The sequence below is a fragment of the Pteropus vampyrus genome, unplaced genomic scaffold (assembly GCF_000151845.1).
Source record: "Pteropus vampyrus isolate Shadow unplaced genomic scaffold, Pvam_2.0 Scaffold126, whole genome shotgun sequence".
Lineage (NCBI taxonomy): Eukaryota > Metazoa > Chordata > Mammalia > Chiroptera > Pteropodidae > Pteropus > Pteropus vampyrus.
In genome coordinates this window covers 4,760,369-4,777,986 of record NW_011888907.1, presented here as the reverse complement: position 1 = coordinate 4,777,986, position 17,618 = coordinate 4,760,369, and the positions used below count along the sequence as shown (strand labels likewise).

Genomic DNA, 17,618 nt, shown 5'->3' with positions numbered 1-17,618 from the left:
GTGCTTCTTACGGAAACACAGACATACATACATCCTTCCCCCACCCCTCAATTAGTAGGATGTGGGTTTCACAATGCGTGAGACTGATCCAAGTTTGGTTAAGTTTGAGAAGCCTTCCACATTCGGGTGGCTGGCCCATGAAGATGGAGATCTTTAAAGAGTGGTCTAACAAAGGATTCAGGCCTATCTGGGCTTTATCCCAGATGCCGTGATGGAGCATGGCCACATACTCTGGTCTGCAGGGCTGGTGGGGACTCTTAAAGCAGAAGTGAAAATGAGAAACACCCTGCACTTGGATAGAACGAGGCTGGCAAGTGCTGGACCAAGTAGACGGGGCATTCTCAGATCCCAGCGTGGGACCTAATCCCAGGACTGGAATACATTTATTCAACCTTTACCATGGCTCCAAAACCGCCCCTCTCTGTCAGGGAGACGCCCTCGCTCAGGTCAGCCAAGTTGGTCAGGCTGGCGCCGTGGGTCCCATCGAGAGCCTCGTCGTACTGCTCCAGGCTCCTGTGGGCCTCCTGCTGGCTTTCGTGCAGCCGGGCAAGCTTGCTTCTTGCCTGCACAATGAAGACATCATCGACATTGAGTGGAGTTTAGGGGAAAAGTCTCAAGCCAGATATTCTTTTTCCCTACCATCCAACCCCGAGCAATTCATGTGGATAACTGAATTACCCATCTAAGGAGTAGATGACCCCTGTCACCATGTTTATGAGACATGAGACTGCTCACAAATCCAAAACAAGGACCTTCTCACAGCCCCAGGAGGCCTCTTTGTATCCCCGGCCTCTGAGAGAGGCACACATTCAAACAAACATTAGTCGATTCTAAACAAGCTGAAATGAGACAAAACCCAGATTCATAATCTGTTCAAAGTGATATTCGACATTCTCTTTTATGGGGTTTTTATTACCCCATTTGCTCCTCCTTGTCCTGGAGAAGGCATGGGAGGCTGGGGAGAGGAAGAAGACAATCTATGAAGTCAGACCAGAGCGTGCACTTTAAATGTCTTGTAAACACTGTGTGACCACAGGCTGGTGACCTAACCTCTGTTTTCTCTTCTCCAAAAGAGTGGACCATTAGAAATGATGGGTCAGACATCCTTGCATTGTCTGGCAAAGTGGACCATTGTTATTATCATCTATTATTATTATTATTACCGAGAAAAGAACCTAAAGCAAGTGAAGTGGATGGGAACAAGGGGCCTCAGGACAGACACTCAGCCCCACCAGTCACACAGACCAATACGACAGCTCACGGCAGCTACCCGCCTTGGCAGAAGACAGCTGGCCTCAGCAGGGCCCACTCCCAAGGAGATACCTGGTTGATTTCATCTTGTGTGGACTTCAGGGACTTGATGATGGTTTCCAGTTGAACTTTCCCGGCCTGAATGCTCTGCTCCAGCTGGGTCTCTTCCTGCTGTAGCCGATTTAGCTCCGATTTGGCCCGGTTTAGGTCATCCTCCTGGGACTTCAGGTCGGACTCCTGCGACTGGATCTGGGTTTTCAATGAGGAAATCTGAATCGAGATGAGACAGGGCTCTGAGAGAGAATACTTAATTCACGATCCTCGTATGAGTTAACCCAGGGAGGCCGCATGCCTGGCTTCCTCACGGGGGCCCTCTCTACCCAGAAAAAGACGGAAACAATAAGGCAGACATGCTCACCCCATGTGACTGACACAAAGTTGCTTTGGGATAAGGAGGAACTCAAGTTGGGACAAACAGAGGCAACCTGTCTGTCCCCAGGGGCTGAACGCCCCCATACCAGGCCGCAGAGGGTTTTACAATCTGCTGAGGCTGCAGCCTCCCTGGTTTGTGATGAGCAGTGAAGACAGCAAAGGAGGGAGAGGCGTCCTGGATGCCCACACTGTGGGGCATGGGCCAGGATCGGGTGTCCACACACACGGGTTCTTGGGGACTGAGGCCATTCAATTATATGACTTGGTGGGTGAGACTAAGGTCAGGTCCCAAATGCGTGGATACTTTTCCAAATGATACATCCAACTACTCTATTAAAACAGTAAGTTTCAAGGTCATTGTGAGCTCAGAGAAACCCTCGGGAAGCTCCCTCCCCCCGCTGGGCATGGGCAGGACTTACCATCTGAGTCTCGTCCTGACACTTCTGCCTGACATCACTCAGCATGTCTCTGAGCTTGGCCTTCTGCTGGTCCATTTCGTCCAGGCGGTCCTGGGCATCCTGTTTCTGAGCTTCCAGCTCTTGTAAACTGCTTGTTTCCCGGTCTAAGTCATTTTGTAATTCCTAGGGAAGGGTTGTGTGAATTTACTTGAGACTGGTGAAAGCAGGCCATGCTGAGATAACAGGTTACAGCCTGGGCTGGAGCCCTTGGATGTCTATGCTCAGGATGGCATCTGCGCACACCGACTGTGAACGCATGCAGCTTGGCGGGGTGGCCTGGCTCAATCTCCAATGAAGCCCCTCAGTAAATATTTACCAATAGCCTAAGAGAGACCAGGTGCCAGGAGAGGGGCTGGGCCCCTGGCAAGAAAAGCTCTCCAATGACCTGTGTGACTGGGGTGGGCAGGGGAGAAGGGTCACCTGAGCACAAATGAACTGGGACAAAGGGCACAAAGAAATAGCATGGGTGCTGTCAGAGTCATGGGGCGGGGGGGGGGGGGGGGAATGGGGAGACAAAACTGATGCTGCACAGGTGGAGAGGACCCCCGTGGAAGTACCATTTAGGATAGACCAAAAGGCCGAGCAGGCAGCAGCCAGAGAAAGGGGCAGGAATGTGACCAGGTCATCTCAGATGTGCCCTGTGTTCACCAGTCTCAAGTAAATTCAAAGACCCACCAGACAGGCCTTGTGATGGGGCCGCAGGGAGCCTAGCAGAGCAGGAGCAGGTGTTCTACTCAAGCTGAAGCAAACGGAAGTGGGGTGAGGGTGGCAGAGGCTGCACTCCATTCTGCAGTGGAAAGTCTTGGCAGGTCATTCAAGTGTGGGAGTGGGAACTGCTGATTCTCCATTGCTAAAACTCCTCCAAGTTGGCCATATCTATATAGATGGCCAGTGCAGGAATCTAGGCTCCAATTATTCTTCTTCTAGGGAAAGCATCCTAGAGGTGTGTGAAGCATGTGAAAACATGCAACATCTGGGGCAGCAAAATCGTCAGTTCTACCAGGTGAGGCTGGCTGATGACTTACAGTACAGACCACTCAAGGGACCAGGGATGCTGCACCTTGAGCTCCAAGTTACAATGTGAAATGAACAAGGCGTGTTGCAGAGCACACTTGGGTGTTGCACCCTGGCATTCACGCAAATGGAAGGAGAGAATATACACAGATGTCTCCTTAATAATATGCACATGACCTTTCTGGAAGGCTTCTTGGGAGCTAATCAACTATACCTCTGGAGGCCAATAGGAGGGCGGGAGGCTTATTGTTTTTGATTTTCAACTAGGCAAATGTCTTATGGAATACCTTACCTATCTGTAAGATAACTAAAGCTGATCTGGATGGCAGAGGAGAGTGGGCTGATAGAGAGAGCCAAGATGGTGAGAAGGGTGTTCAGGCTGGGCGCAGGAAGAGGCGATGTAGCGTGGGCAAGGTGGCGGCCGTGGCACCAAAGAAGGGGTGGATTTGAGTCCCTAGTGGGATGAGGGAGGATGGGTGTTGAGGGAGGATGGGTGTGGGCTGATCCTCAGGATGATTGGTGCCTTTCCAGGCGAAAACCTGAAGGAGGCATGGGTCTACCTCTCCCTGCTTAGAGGACAAGAACACCCTGGCTCTCTCTTCTCTCAATGGCTGAAATGCATCTGAGCTACTGTGGGGAGCTGGGTTCTCTGCTCCCATCTCCCTGCCCCTAATCTTTAAGTCAAGGAGCAGCTCTCAAGTCTGATAAGTTTGGGAGATAACACAGAATGTTTGAAAGGGGGCTGGTGGTGGAGAGTCTGAGATTTGGGTTTGTCATATCTGAGGGAAGAACAGGTTATGGGGGAGGAAGAGGTGAAGGAGGGAGATGAGTCAGGCCCAGTATGGCAGCCTGGGCCATCAGGTAGCCAACCGCCTGGGCCATCAGGGAATTGGCCTCATTGTGTAAAGGAGAAGGAGCTATCAAAGAGCTCAGCTGGGACAAAGACCCACTAGCTCATGGTTAGGAAGGGCTCTGGGATCAGTGTGTCTGAGGCAGAGAGAGGACAAATATCACCCAGATGACCCACAGACTCAACTCAACCCCCATCAGAACCCCAACTGGCTTCTCTGTAGAAACTGACACGTGGATTCCAAAATTCATAAGGAAATTCAAGGGATCCAGACTAGCCAACACAATCTTGAAAAAGAAGAACAAAGTTGACAGACTCATACTTTTCGATTTCAAAACTTACTACAAAGCTACAGTCATCAAGACAGTGTGGTACTAGCATAAGGAGAGACATACAGATCAATAGGCTAGAACTGAGAGTCTAGAAATAAGCCCATACATCTACAGCCAACTGAAGTGTGCCAAAACCATTCAGTAGGAGAAAGAATAGTTTCTTCAACAGTGCTGGAACAGCTGGATCTCCACAAGCAAAAGAATGAAGTTGGATCTTTACCTCACATCATATACAAAAATTAACTCAAAATAAATCAATGACCTGAATATAAGAGCTAAAACTATAAAATTCTTAGAAGAAAACGTGGGATAAATCTTAGCGACCTTGGACTTGGCAATGGGTTCTTAGATATGACGCCAAAAGAGCAAAAAAGAGGAACCGATAAATTGGGCTTCACCAAAATTTAAAACTTTTGTGCTTCAAGACACTATCAAGAAAGTGAAAAGACAACCCATAGATGGGACACAATATTTGCAATTCATATATCTGGTAGAGGACTTCTATCTAAAAACATGAATAGCTCTAACAGCTCAGCTATAAAAAAATACCCAGTTTAAAAATGTATCTTAAATTGGCTTTTCTCAAAAGAAATATCTCAATAGCTTTACTTATTGGTCATATATGAATGACCAATAAGCACATGAAAAGATGCTCAGCATCATTAGAGAAAGTATTCAGGGCATTGAGATACCACTCCAAAACCAACAGGAAGCCTGTAATAAAAAATGGGAAGTAAGTGTTGGCAAAGATGTGGAGAAACTAGAATCCCTATGCATTAGTGATGGAAATGTAAAATGGTGCAGCCGCTTTGGAAAACAGTCTGGTGGGCCTTCAAAAGTTTAAACGGAGTTATCATATGACCTAATAATGTCATATGATACATTATTATGTATCATATAATACATACAGGGCCCTGACCCGAAGCTGTACCAGCAGGTGTGGCATGTGCTCTCCTGGCCTGGCCTACCCGGTAAAAGGCAGCAGGAACCAAAGCCAAACCTGTTTTCATAAGGGAACTTTAAAAAACAGATTGTGTTCTGTCCCTGACCGAGATGCTGCCATCAAATACGGAAGCAGAGCCCCACCCCAGCTGGCTTACAAATGAGGCCTCCACAAAACAGGGATGGGTTGGCTGGCACTGGGCTTCCTCCCAGCTGTGGGAGTCTATCAGGGTGCACATGTACCCCCATGTCGCAAAGGCAACAGGGGCATGCTGTCAGAGCCCACTAGCTGGGGCTCTGGGTGGCCTTGCCGTGCCTGCTGCAGACTAGAAGGGACTTCAGAGGCAGTCTCTGCAAAGCCCAATGGCTTTCTCAGAATCACCTGGGAGCAGGTGCCAGAAACCTGGTGACTGGTTTCCTTGGGAGTTAAATGACATGACATCATCCTCAGTAATCAGAATGAAAAGCAGAACTGGCCCAAGCAACACAGTGGCAAGGGAGAACCGCCCAGGCATCCCCGTGGCTGGGCTGGGCTGAGACATGAGGGAAGATGAGGCCAACTCCGCCATACCCTGGAATGAAAAGATGGAAGGTGAGGCGATGCAGCAATGGGGGCCGTGTCTGGTGTCAGTTCTAGGACACAGAGGGAAATCAGAGGGCTAGGTGAGAATGATTGGATGAACGTATAAACATTCAGAAAAAATATAGTCCCTTTGTCTGTTAGGTGGTTTTATAACTGAAGCAGCTCATTTGAGCAAAAAGCACTGAATATGAGAAGCAGGCCAGTCCCTGCTATTTGATCCAGAACACTGCAGGAGACCACTGAAGGTCCAATTCTCACTGCCAATGTGCAGAGTGAGTGCGAAACCAATAAAGAAGGGTCTGGACATAGCGTGGTATGAACCGATGACCTGCAGCTGGGTGGGCACACCTACCCCACCACCTGCAGACCACAGCTACGACAGAGGATATTTCCTGCAGGTTGGCGAGCAGGCATTGAGTGCCACCCACCCCATGTCTCAGAGTCCTCCAGCCCCTTGTAAGTGCAGGGGACAGGGAGGAGGGCTGCCCACTACTCCATGAGTCCAACTGAGTCAGCCGTGACTTTGCCTGGCCCAGTTTGGCCTCCCGCACTAAGAGGTGGCCCAGAAAGAACCAGTCTCTCACACGGCACACACTGAGGCCAGACGCTGCTCTCGGCTCTGTGCAGAGCAGCGCATGCACTGATCCCCCCGCTCTGAGCACTAAAGGCCCCCAAAGCAGAGCCCACCAATCCCAGCTCAGCCTCACTCTCAGAGCCCCACAGCCAACTCGAGTCCCTTCCCAGAGACGGCCCCCCTCTATCCATTCACACCTGAGATATCACAGGAACCTACGTCTCTTCAAGGATGTAGCTCCCAGGTGATGACCATTTTGCTCCTAGTGCAGTCTCTCCTCCGCTCATTGGCCCCAAGTGAGTGCTGAGCAGGTATCAGACCCCATGACCCAACCCCACAATCCAGGAAAGCAGAACACTCATTACCAATGTCATTATTAAATAACTTGCCCATGGTCACACAGCTGCTAAGGAGAGCCAGGTCTGAGCCCAGGCATTTAGACCTTTCTAGGCTCTGCCATCACCACCACCTGCTAGGAAACACTCCAAACGGGACTGTCCTGAGGACAGGTTAGAGGCCACTGTCTGATCCTCGAAAACTCAGGCTGAGTGAAAGAAGCCAGACACCAAAGGCCACATGTTATATGATCCCATTTATATGAAATGTGCAGAAGAGGCAAATCCAGAGACAGAAAGCAGAGTGGTGGCTATCAGGGCCAGAGGGATGCAGAGTGATGGCTAATGGTTATGAGGTTTCTTTTTAGGGTGATAGAAATATTCTGGAACTAGAGGCGATGATTAAGTAACACATATGCTAAAAATCACTGAATTGTACACTCCAAATGAGTGAATTTTACACTGTGGGAATTATATATCTCAATGAAGAAAGAAATCCCCTATGACTATAGAGAACTTAACAAAATTTGCTTGAAACCTCCACAGAGCTCATCTCTAATGAGTGTGGGGCTACCTTCCCTTGTCCTGTCCCACCACCGCTGACATCCTGCCACCACTGACGTCCCGCCACCAATGTGAACTCCCTGAACTGCAACTGATACAGGTCGACCTGACCAGAAGGAGCACCGTGCTTACCTGCACCTCATTTGTTTTCTGTCTGATGGCCTCTTCCTTTTCCCTAATGTCTTGTTCCAGCGAGTATTTCTCCCTGAATGTTTAAAGATATTTCATGAAAGCACAGTGAATAAGTCAACTGTCACCACAGTGCACTTTCCACCTGACTTCTCAACACCCGATTCCAGCCATCCCAATGGAAACCCACCCCAGCTGATCCCTCTTGCTGGGGGTGGCAGTCTAGGAACAACCCTAGGAGCCATTCACCCTACGTGACTCCCTCCCCTGGGAGCGTGGGAGGAACGTATGTATGTGATGAGGCATTGCTCCCAATGTGGCCATGCGAGCTCTCCAAAGCAGAGCATTTTCAAAGAGGGAGTCAAAGTGATGCCTGTGGTGGGAAGGACTTTAAAGACTAAGGGGCCACGAAGGAAGGGGCACGAGATGGCCTCTCGGAGCAAATGAGCCCCTGGCCACACCCAATGAAAAAGGAGACTGCAGACCCACAGCTGCGAGGAACTGGATTCAGATTCCACCCCCCACCCCCACCCCGCCACACACACCTGTGGTTCAGCCAACGCCTTCACCTCAGCCTAAGCAGGGAGCTCAGACGAGCCCTCCCGGACTTCTGGTCTACAGAGCTAATAAATGAGTGATGTTTTAAGCTGCTACATTTGTGGTAATTTGTTATGCAGCAAAAATAAGTTAACACTCTCCGAGTCCTACGCTCACTCACTCACTGAATGGTGAGCATCTGCTGCTCTGAGGACACACAAGAGGCCCCTACTATCATGGAGTTCAGAGGCCAGTGGAGGAGACAGGTGACAACTCAATGCACAAACAAATATAACCTAAGGGCCACAAAAGGAAATCCAACAGGATAAAGAAAGAGAAGGGCTCTCTGGGGAGGTGGCTTATGATGGGAGATGTGGAAGAACGTTCTAGACAACAGGAACAGGAAGCCAAAACTCAGCTGGGGGAGCCATGGTGAGAAGTTTGGAGTGATGCAAAGTGGGGTGGGAGGGTCCAGAGGGCTGGCAGCAAGAAGTGGCAGTGAGGGTCTCTGGCCCCAGGGGCTCCCCTATTTTACCCCTTGCGAGAGGCCGTGGTTGGCGCTGTACGCACCAGACGTTCGGTGGGGCCCTGCCCATCTCCTCAGCTGCACACAGCTCCACCCCACAGCAACCAGCATTGCTCTCCTCCTTATGGACGGTGTCCCGCCCCAAACTCATATGTTGAACTCTAAACCCCAGAGTGATGGTATTAGGAGGTAGAGCCTTTGAGAGGTGATTAGGTCATGAGGGTAGAGCCCTCAAGAATGGGACTAGTGCCCTTATAAAAAAAGATGCCAGAGAGCTCCCAGACCCCTTCCCCATGTGAGGACACAGTGAGAAGACAGCTGTCCATGAACCAGGAAGCAACTTCGCCAGACATCAAATCTGCTGGTGCCTTGATCTTAGACTTCCAGCCTCCAGAACTGTGAGAAGTAAATGTCTGGCGGGAAGCTCCCCAATCTATGACAGTGTGTTATATATAGCAGCCAAATGCAGTGAGACACTCCTCCTGTGCCCAAAAGGGCTGCCTAGCAGCAGGAACATCACAAGCCAGTACACCTGCCTCCTCCACCAGAATCCAGCACTTGCAAAACAAGAAGGCTTTCTTTGGGACATTCTGCCAAAGATGAAACTACCTAATAAAACAGTGTCCTCTTTAGACACAACCCATTATGACTGGATCACACTGCATGGGGGAAAGGCATGTGTCGCCATGTCCCCATCAGTAACAGGCTGCTGGGTCCCTCTCAGAGTTGCCAGCTGGGGGCTGCTCCAGGCCCGGCCTCCTGCAGACAGATGCTCTGTACACACCTGCTTCTCACCCTCACAGGGGAAACACTCCCAGCTGCCAAAGGCTGCACATCTGCCGAGGCTTCCCTGGCCTGACTTGGACACAGGTGCCCTTGCTGAGACCCAACCCTTGCATTATAGCCCCTCCCCTCTGCAGTCCTGATTAACAATCGGCCCAGGCTCTAAGACACTGGTCTCCGTCTTCAGAGGCCATCTCAGCCTTGCCAGGTGGTCCATAACCTCTGGTTTGAAAGACATGGGCACTGGAGCCAGTGAAGGAACGGAAACCACCCTCTGGGCTGAGTGTGAAGCAGAGAGTTTGGCTGCCGAGGCTTTGTGATTCACCTAACCGATCCCACCCGACATCTGATCTGCCTCTGCTTCACCCGCTGCTGAAGTGTCCCCAGCTGTGAGCTCTAGGAATCCAACCCACAATAGCAAAGCACTGCCATTTTTATTTTTGGGCAAGTAAGCGCTCTTTCCCATGGAGGGCAAAGCACCTCTGGCCCTTCTGCTCGATGCCCCGAAATAAGGAAAGTGTGCCTTCTCTCAGCACTAACTAGAAAGGGGATGCTGCTCTGGAGAGGATCACAGGCCCACACAGGAAGTGGACATATCTGATTCCAAGAGTACAGACACCCTGTCCAAAGCCCTGTTCATACGTGGGGAAACTGAAGCAGTGTGCACAGAAAGAGCTAGGGACCTGGATGTGAGGCCCCTCTAACAGTTTAGCTGTTGGTTCCTAAGCCATTAATGCACCAGCTGAGACTCAGCTGCTTTATGTGTCAGAGATAACAAGGCCTTTGGGGAAGGCGGGTGCTGGTGCTGCCTGGTGAACACCTGCTTGAGACCCCACAACCCACACTGGCCCCAACTAAAAATCTTATCTACTCAAGTTCATTAAGCCACTTCAGGAACTCAGTAGAATACATATTTCTTGTCTTTTCCTAACCACACTTGTGACAGTCAACTTTCTTGGTGTTTCCAAAGCCTCTGATTACTTCCAACAGCGACCCGGGGTAGGGTTAGTGTGAGATTCAGAATCTGAGGGGAAGGAGCTGCTCTCATATACCTTTGTAGCTGGGCAATCTCTTGACTGATATCGTCGAGTTCCTTCACACCAGTGAACTCCCCCGATCCAAGAGAACCTGAGCTGTCCTGCAACCAAATTCAGACACAGAACAAAATATTACCACACTGACCTCACTACACGGCAGGGACTAGCAGACCTTAGAATGAAGAATAAAATCATCTCTCTCCCCACCAACCCTGGGAACTCTCTGGGCATCCAGACACAACCAACCAGACACAACCGGGGCCCCTGGGGAAGGCTCACATGGGATGCCAACGCCACCTGGTGGCCGGCTGTGGAAGCAACACAAACAAGACAGGCATGCGCCAGTGGCTTACTCACCGGGATGGGGGTGCCTCTCTCTGAGGGTGGGACCATGTCCGGCGAGAGGACTTGAGGGGGGTCGATGCCTTTACTGACCTTCTGCTGAATGAAATACATAGCTAACGCGAATTGGTCTTTGCTTAACTTCCCCGTTTGCCTCGTATCAGCCAGGGCCCTGGGAGAAATGTGGGACGCTAATTACACATCACAGACAACAGATTGAGGATTCAGCCCGAGTGACAAGTACCAGTCATGAAACTCACACTTTTAAAAACATAAAAACAACAGGCTGAAGCACAACGCCTTTTCTACTGAACACCTCACTCCCAGCCCCCAACCCAAGCACCCTGTCAGGGTGGGAGGGAGCTCCCTCCTGGCTCCTGATCGGCATGCAGGTAGCGGACACGACAGTCTAGGACAGAGCAGCCACTCACAGGGAACAGAAGCAGGCTACGTGTGCACTCAGATCTTTGGCCAGTTTCTACGGTCCTGGGTCATGAGAACAGCCCAGGTCGCTGGTTTTCAGTAGAAACGACAGCAGCATTTTAGGATGTCATCATGAGGGGATGGGGCCTGGAAAGCCAGGCATGGCCATACTGCACAGGACAGTCCCTCCCTGCCGAGATGTCCCTGCCTGAGTGGCCTTCTAGTGTCCAGCACATAAGTTCCGTGACACCTTCGGGAACCAGGAGCTTGTTGCTATGGGAAGAAATGCCTCACATGGTAAAGACTCAGCCTCCATGTCTATGACAAATGTCTTCCCTTCGCTTACTGCCCACTCAACACAGTTGTTCCCACTGTGCAGAGTCACTGCAGAAACAGCGAGACCATTTTCTAATGCGCAGTAAAGGAGTGCTGGGAATGCTCAACAGACTCGGGCCTGAAAACATTGTCAGTAAACAGGGCCGTAGGGAGCGTGGAGATCTGCTAAAAGTCGCTGGTAAAGACTGGTTTAAAAACATATTCGTCATTGTCACACTTCTAGGTCTGCCTGCGAGAGCCGGTCCTGCCACACACCCAAACCACGGCAGCTCAGGCCGCTGCCTCTTCTCTCCAGCCCCTCCCCTGCTCCCTATCTCTCAAGCATCCGGGGCTCCGAGGCCACATGTAGGTGCTCTGTCAGTGTCCATGCTCGTCCTGATACCACGCTGACTGGCCGGGCGCCAGGTGCTGTTCAGGGAAAGGCCTAGTCCCCATCTTTCCCCTGCAATCTCTTTTGCCCTGCTCTCTCTCCTTCAGTTATGTCCCCTTTTGCCACCTGCTGACAAATCTGTACTGTTGTTTCACTTTCCTAGTGGTGACTCTAGAACTCATTCCATCTGTCCTTGCCCTCCACTCCCTGTATGCAATCTCCTATGTTCCTGCTTTAATCCAAGTGTATTTGTGATTTCGTTGCATAATTTAGTGTCATTATGCCACTTACAGGTTGAGGAATATTTTATAAATTACTTCCTTGAACTGTCCCTTTATGTGAAGATCAGGGTGTCACATCGCCACCTCTGAATTCCATGTTTGTCCATTTCAGGTGATAAAGGGGGCTGCATTTTATCGGTTTCTAAAAGGGGGCCCTGGATCCAAAGGGACCGCAACTGGGCCTCCCCCAGCTGTTTGGTGACTGATGCTGGGCATCCCGTACTCCTTCAGACAGGATGGCCCACTTTCTGGGGCCGGGGCCTCACTTCACAATGTGAATGTCTGTGATTACTGCTCAGGATTATTTTCCCAAGTCACTCAGTACCGTACTAACTCACTACTCTACTTGGAGGGCTCACTTCTCCAGAATTACATTAAAATTCTATCCTTGTAACTCCCAAGTGAAACCCCCTAAGGCCCAGGAAGTGACTTTCACCGCTGGCCAGTTACAAAAGGAACCACCTCAGTAATGTGAAGACTGCTCTGCCTGGCCCCAGAGGAAAGTTGGGGTGAGGTACAGACCCGAGACTCACTGAGAGCATGCCTTCACCCAGGAGCCAAGTCACTGGCCTGCAGAGGGCAGGGCCTCTAGGGCGGGTGGCTGAACCCCCACTGCCCAGGGCAGCCTGGCTGGAGCCTTCGGGGCCCTTACTGCGTACTCCCCCAGAGAGGGCAGGGCCCGCTGGCTGTGGCAAAAGCTAAACCTCCTGCTAGAACCAGCACAACCACCAGCAGGAACTGGTCCCAGCCATTCAAGCAGGCCGCTCCAGAGCTCTCTAGAGGGATAAAACAGGAGACCCTCCTGCTGGAGAAGAATGAACTCGCATGCACAGAACATAGGGACCTCGCTCAGCTCCCATCAGCCTGGCGAGAATGAAGGGGCAGACAAGGAGGCCAATGCACGGCTGTGCTGGCACCCTGACCATTCAGGCCCCTGACTGCCACACCCTCCGGTATTGACTGCTGTACAGCACGGCCTCATCTCTATGAGGCCCCTTGGAGCCCCCACAGCCATTGCATCCACAGAGCAAGGCCCAAATACCAAGGAGTAGACATGCGTCCATCCACCCTTACCATATGTGTGCTAAAAGGTTCTGGGTGAGGCCAGAGTGCATGAAGATCTCCTTCACCTCCTGGCCACTCACATAGCCATCCAGGTCCAGGTCAGTCTTCAGGAAGATCTCGTCAAAGCGCATCTTGTCTGCCACTGGCACCACCCAATTCACTGTTGGCTGAAAGGGTTTTTTGAAACGGTTAATCCTTAAGCTTTTCATCACCTACAAATATACCCTATTCAAATGCTTTCACATGCGGAAAACCCTCCTCAGGACTCTGTGAGCCAAGAGGGCAGACAGGATCTCTGCTCTGTAATCAGGGAAACTGAGGCTGAGAGAGGTTAATGCCAACTCAGTCAGTCGATCTCACCCAACAGCCAGCCTGCGTCTCTTTGCTCCCCAGCACAGCACCCAGCTCCCCTTGTGCAAAGAGGGAGGTACAGACTCAGCAGGTCTGTCTGCCAACAGCCCCTCCATCCCCACTGTCTGGGACATGCCAGTGACCTTCCAGGAGGGGCTTCGGGCATGCTGGGCAGCACCCTCCTGACTGCCCATTATGGAAGGTCCGTCTCCAACACCAGCCTTCCTGATCTGCCATCTTTTGTCTGCAAATGCTTCTCTGTAGCTGCCAGGGCTGTGTCGATGCCCACAGTGCCAGGATTCTGTACTCTGTACTTCTGTACTTCTCTGTCCCTGCCCCGACTCCCTGTGACGCAGTAGTCCCCTGGTGAGGTATTGTTGTACACACAGCACCAACAGGGAGCCTCTGAAGAGCGCACCCCACACCCTCAAGGAAGGCTGTGGACACAGCAGACAGAGTTAAGAGCCCAACACAATGTGACTTTGGCAGCTGTGGGGCTTGGCCTCCCACACCACTTGCTCAAGTTTACTTAAAAAGGGCAAAAGCCACCAAGGGTCCACTAGGACCCATGCACCTCCTAATTCAGGGGCCTCAAGGCCCCTTGGGCACTCAGGGACAGGCCCTTGTAATTGCTAATTCTAGATATATCACTTCCGACCTTTGGCGCTCTCATGACACAAGTTCCACAGCATCGCTGCCCCTTTTACTGGAGACGTTTCTCCTCAGCTGCTTTTCCCAAACAGGTCTCCCTTGTTATCCAAATCTAGCGGGATCCTGACGTGAGCAACAGGAGACCAGACAGCGAGTAGGGAAGCCAAGGCTTCATGTTACCAGACTGTTTCAGTTCGGGGTTTCGGGAGTAAGATAACAGTACAGCAAAGAACTGATCAGAAAACTTATCAGACTCTATGAACCAAAGTCAAACAGCAAGGGCTCTGGCAGCAAGAGCGACCTGAGTTTTACTTGTCACATTATGTGACCTTTGCAAGCGGCCTCTGGTCTGCTGTAGAACGTGATTAGAGGAGACGTAGAAACAAGAATTCTAATGAAGAAGAGGCCCGCTGTCTTAAGTGACTAGAACAAGCTAAACCCTCAAATGCAAAAGGAAGAAGTAACAGCGGATCAGACAGGCTAAGCTGAGAAGAATGCCTTCTATGTCTCATGGGTCCCAAGAAATTACAACTCTGGGACAAGAGTCCTAATATTTGCTGTGCAAACAGAATGACCTTGCTGCCTGATCTCCAGGGTATTGGGTGTGTTAGCAAAATCCCAATGCCTGCTTGGCTATACATCCACACGGGACAAACTTCTTGGAGCCGGGTCTTGCAGAACAGGCTGGGTTTAAGGCCAGCAAAGTAGCCATAGGCCACCAATGAGTGGGAACAGACCCTGGTGGCTAGAAGGGGCTTCACCCCACACCTGGCCATGAGGGCAAGATCAGGCGGAACTTGAGAGGGGGGGCCCCTGACAGGGCGTTACTGGCCTGGGCATGAGGGAAGTGGGAGAGAGGGCGCACGGCAACTGTGGGTCCTCAGAAATGTCTGTGATTCCATCAGCTGCCCCTGTGCATGATGAAAGGGATGCATTCTCCCACTCCCACCTCTGACCCCGATAGCTGCCACTGGTAAAGTCAGTCTAGTCGGGGGGTTGGCAGCACGCTCCTGGGATCTGGAGCCACCAGCTCACCAGGGAGTGGGTTATGAGGCTGGCTGACCTGCGCGCATCAGCAACTTCAGCCCCATTTGCTTCCTTGTTAGGAAGCCTAGCCTACTTACTAAGGACTTAATAAGACCTAGCCTACTTACTAAGGACTTAATAAGAACTCTGGGCAAGAATTCTGTGGACTCAAGAGGTGCTGGGTTGTCTTGAAAAACAAAAGCTCGTGCAGATCTAAATGACTGGCCTCACCCCGCTTTCTGTCCCCAGGCTCACTCTGCTCCAGGCTTCTCCCTGTTTCTAGAACACACCAAGCACTCCCACTTCAGAGCCCGGGCACAGCCTAGTCCTCTGACGGCTTCATAACACCAACATCCTCTCATCAGTGGCCATCCAGCTGGCCCCATCTGTAGGAGCATGCCCCGCTACCCACCCAGACACTTCCAGGACAAGTCCTGTCCTGCTTCCTCATAGCTGTCTGATTTACTTATTGTCTGCCTCCCTACAGAGGGCAGGGGCCTATCGCATGGTTACTGTGGCACCCCCCAGGACCTCCAGGACATGCTGGGCATGGCTGGAGAGCTGCTGAAGGTGCCCAGGCTGGGCCATCTAGACACTGGGCTTCTCAGCAGACAGCCATGTGAAGCTCACCAAGTAGAAGTTAATGCCTGTGGGCCATGCCTTCCGCCTGGCCACAGCACTGATGAGAACTGTGTTAGCCTCATGACCAAGCCACCTGACCCTCTGATCATTTTTATACTCCAGGGTGTGATGTGTGTTCTATGAGTCTCCGCAGTCAGACGGTTGACCCTACAAATATGTCATGAGCAAGAGGAATCACTGTCTATTATGCACTTCTCCTTTTCATTTTTATCACATTCTAAAGTTGTGTGGTGGTGCCAACTGGCCTTGTCACATTCACTGCTTTGCCTTTGAAACCACAAATGAGGCAGAAAGCAAAGCATGATTCCAGATGTAACTCACATTCTTGCATGTTTTAAACAATCTCAAAGGTGCGCTTTTATAAAGATGCTGCATTGGCTAGAACAAGAAATGCCTTTTGATATATAAGATGCTACCGTGCGGAGAGCCTCTCACTCGCCTGGTCATTCAATACACATTTGCTGAGCATCAAAGTACCAGAGATTGTCCTAGTTGGTGAGATTATAAAAAAGAACTAACTCTGCTCTCTTAAAGCCATAGGGTGTATACATGCGTGCGTGCATAAACGGATGACACATAATTGATTACATAACATGCCAGGTGTGAGAATCTAGAATAATTCGGAGTAGAGGGAGAATGGCTGGATGGGGAGGGCCTGGGGTGTGCTGGTAATGGTGTGATCACACCAGGCTCCCCTGATGAGGTACCCCATGAGCAGAGGGCTTACGAAGCAAGGTGCCACAGTAGATCTGGGGACACCCCTCCCAACAGAGGGACTGCCTAAGCCAGGAAGGGCAGAGATGGGAGAGAGCCTGTCTGGAGGTGGGAAACTTACTGGGTGTGTCTGAGGAAGGGTCGTTATTTATGAGCAAGTGAACAAGAAAGTTAATTCTGAATCTCTGTTGCTATGGACTGAATATATGTGTCCCCCCAAATTCATATGTTGAAATCCTAACCCCAAAGTGATGGTATTAGGTGGGGCCTTTGGGAGGTAATTAGGTCATGAGGGTAGAGCCCTGGTGAAAGAGATTAGTGCCTTTATAAAAGGGACCCCAGAGAGCTCCCTTATCCCTTCTGCCATGAGAGCACACGGTGAGAAGAGGGCTGCCTGTGAACCAGAAAGCCCTCACCAGTTGCCTAATCCACCAGCACCTTGATCTTGAACTCCTAGCCTCCAAAACAATGAGAAGTAAATGTCTGTCAGTCTATGGTATTCTGTTATAGCAGCCCAAATGGACTATAATACCTGTCACAAATATTTTTAATCACAAATGTTGCCTTTTTGGGGTCACAAATTACTTGCTCCCAAGAAACATCTCACTGGGGCTCTACACACAAAACAGCTGCTCTGAGAAGCAGTGACGCACACAGAGGGCACCATACTTGTGTTTGCTTGATGCTGTGCTTGGGAGACAAACTGCCCGTGCTGTTCAGACTGCTGACGCTGCCATGAGATGGCGTGGAGCGAAGGCTGTCTTTGGGTGGGGGGCTGGCAGGCAGGACTGGCACAGCACCTGGGAACACTTTCTTTCTCTTGGAAGGTGGGATGAGGGACGGGGGCAGGACGGAGGGCACAGGCTCCTTCTCGAGGGCTCGGTACACCAAGTGCATTGCCTGTAAGCACAAAAGAGAATCACATTCCGGTGGTTAAGCCCAGGCCCAGGGCAGGCAGAGGGCAGCTCTATCAGGGCTGCAGTGACGAGACGAAGACTGCTCCTTTAGAGAACGCTTCCAAGCTGAACAGAGTAAAAATAAACTTCTTGTAATGAGCTATGCTTCCAAAG

General features: G+C 51.0%; 1 protein-coding gene across 7 annotated transcripts in view; it reads right to left on the bottom strand.

The window, feature by feature from the left end:
- Window positions 1-17,618, bottom strand: part of EPS15L1 (epidermal growth factor receptor pathway substrate 15 like 1) — a 90,349-nt gene that overhangs the window by 36,821 nt on the left and 35,910 nt on the right. For all 7 annotated transcript variants that reach the window (XR_002781973.1, XM_011366885.2, XM_011366884.2 and 4 more), the window contains exons 10-16: window positions 13,174-13,331; window positions 10,705-10,861; window positions 10,363-10,448; window positions 7,468-7,540; window positions 2,103-2,264; window positions 1,324-1,521; window positions 399-563 (exon numbers count right to left, since the gene is read on the bottom strand). Coding sequence is in view for 6 of the 7 variants with exons in the window: in XM_011366885.2 (XP_011365187.1) it covers window positions 399-563; window positions 1,324-1,521; window positions 2,103-2,264; window positions 7,468-7,540; window positions 10,363-10,448; window positions 10,705-10,861; window positions 13,174-13,331 (999 nt within the window). In the remaining variant the exon portion in view is untranslated. The remainder of the gene's footprint in view (window positions 1-398; window positions 564-1,323; window positions 1,522-2,102; window positions 2,265-7,467; window positions 7,541-10,362; window positions 10,449-10,704; window positions 10,862-13,173; window positions 13,332-17,618) is intronic.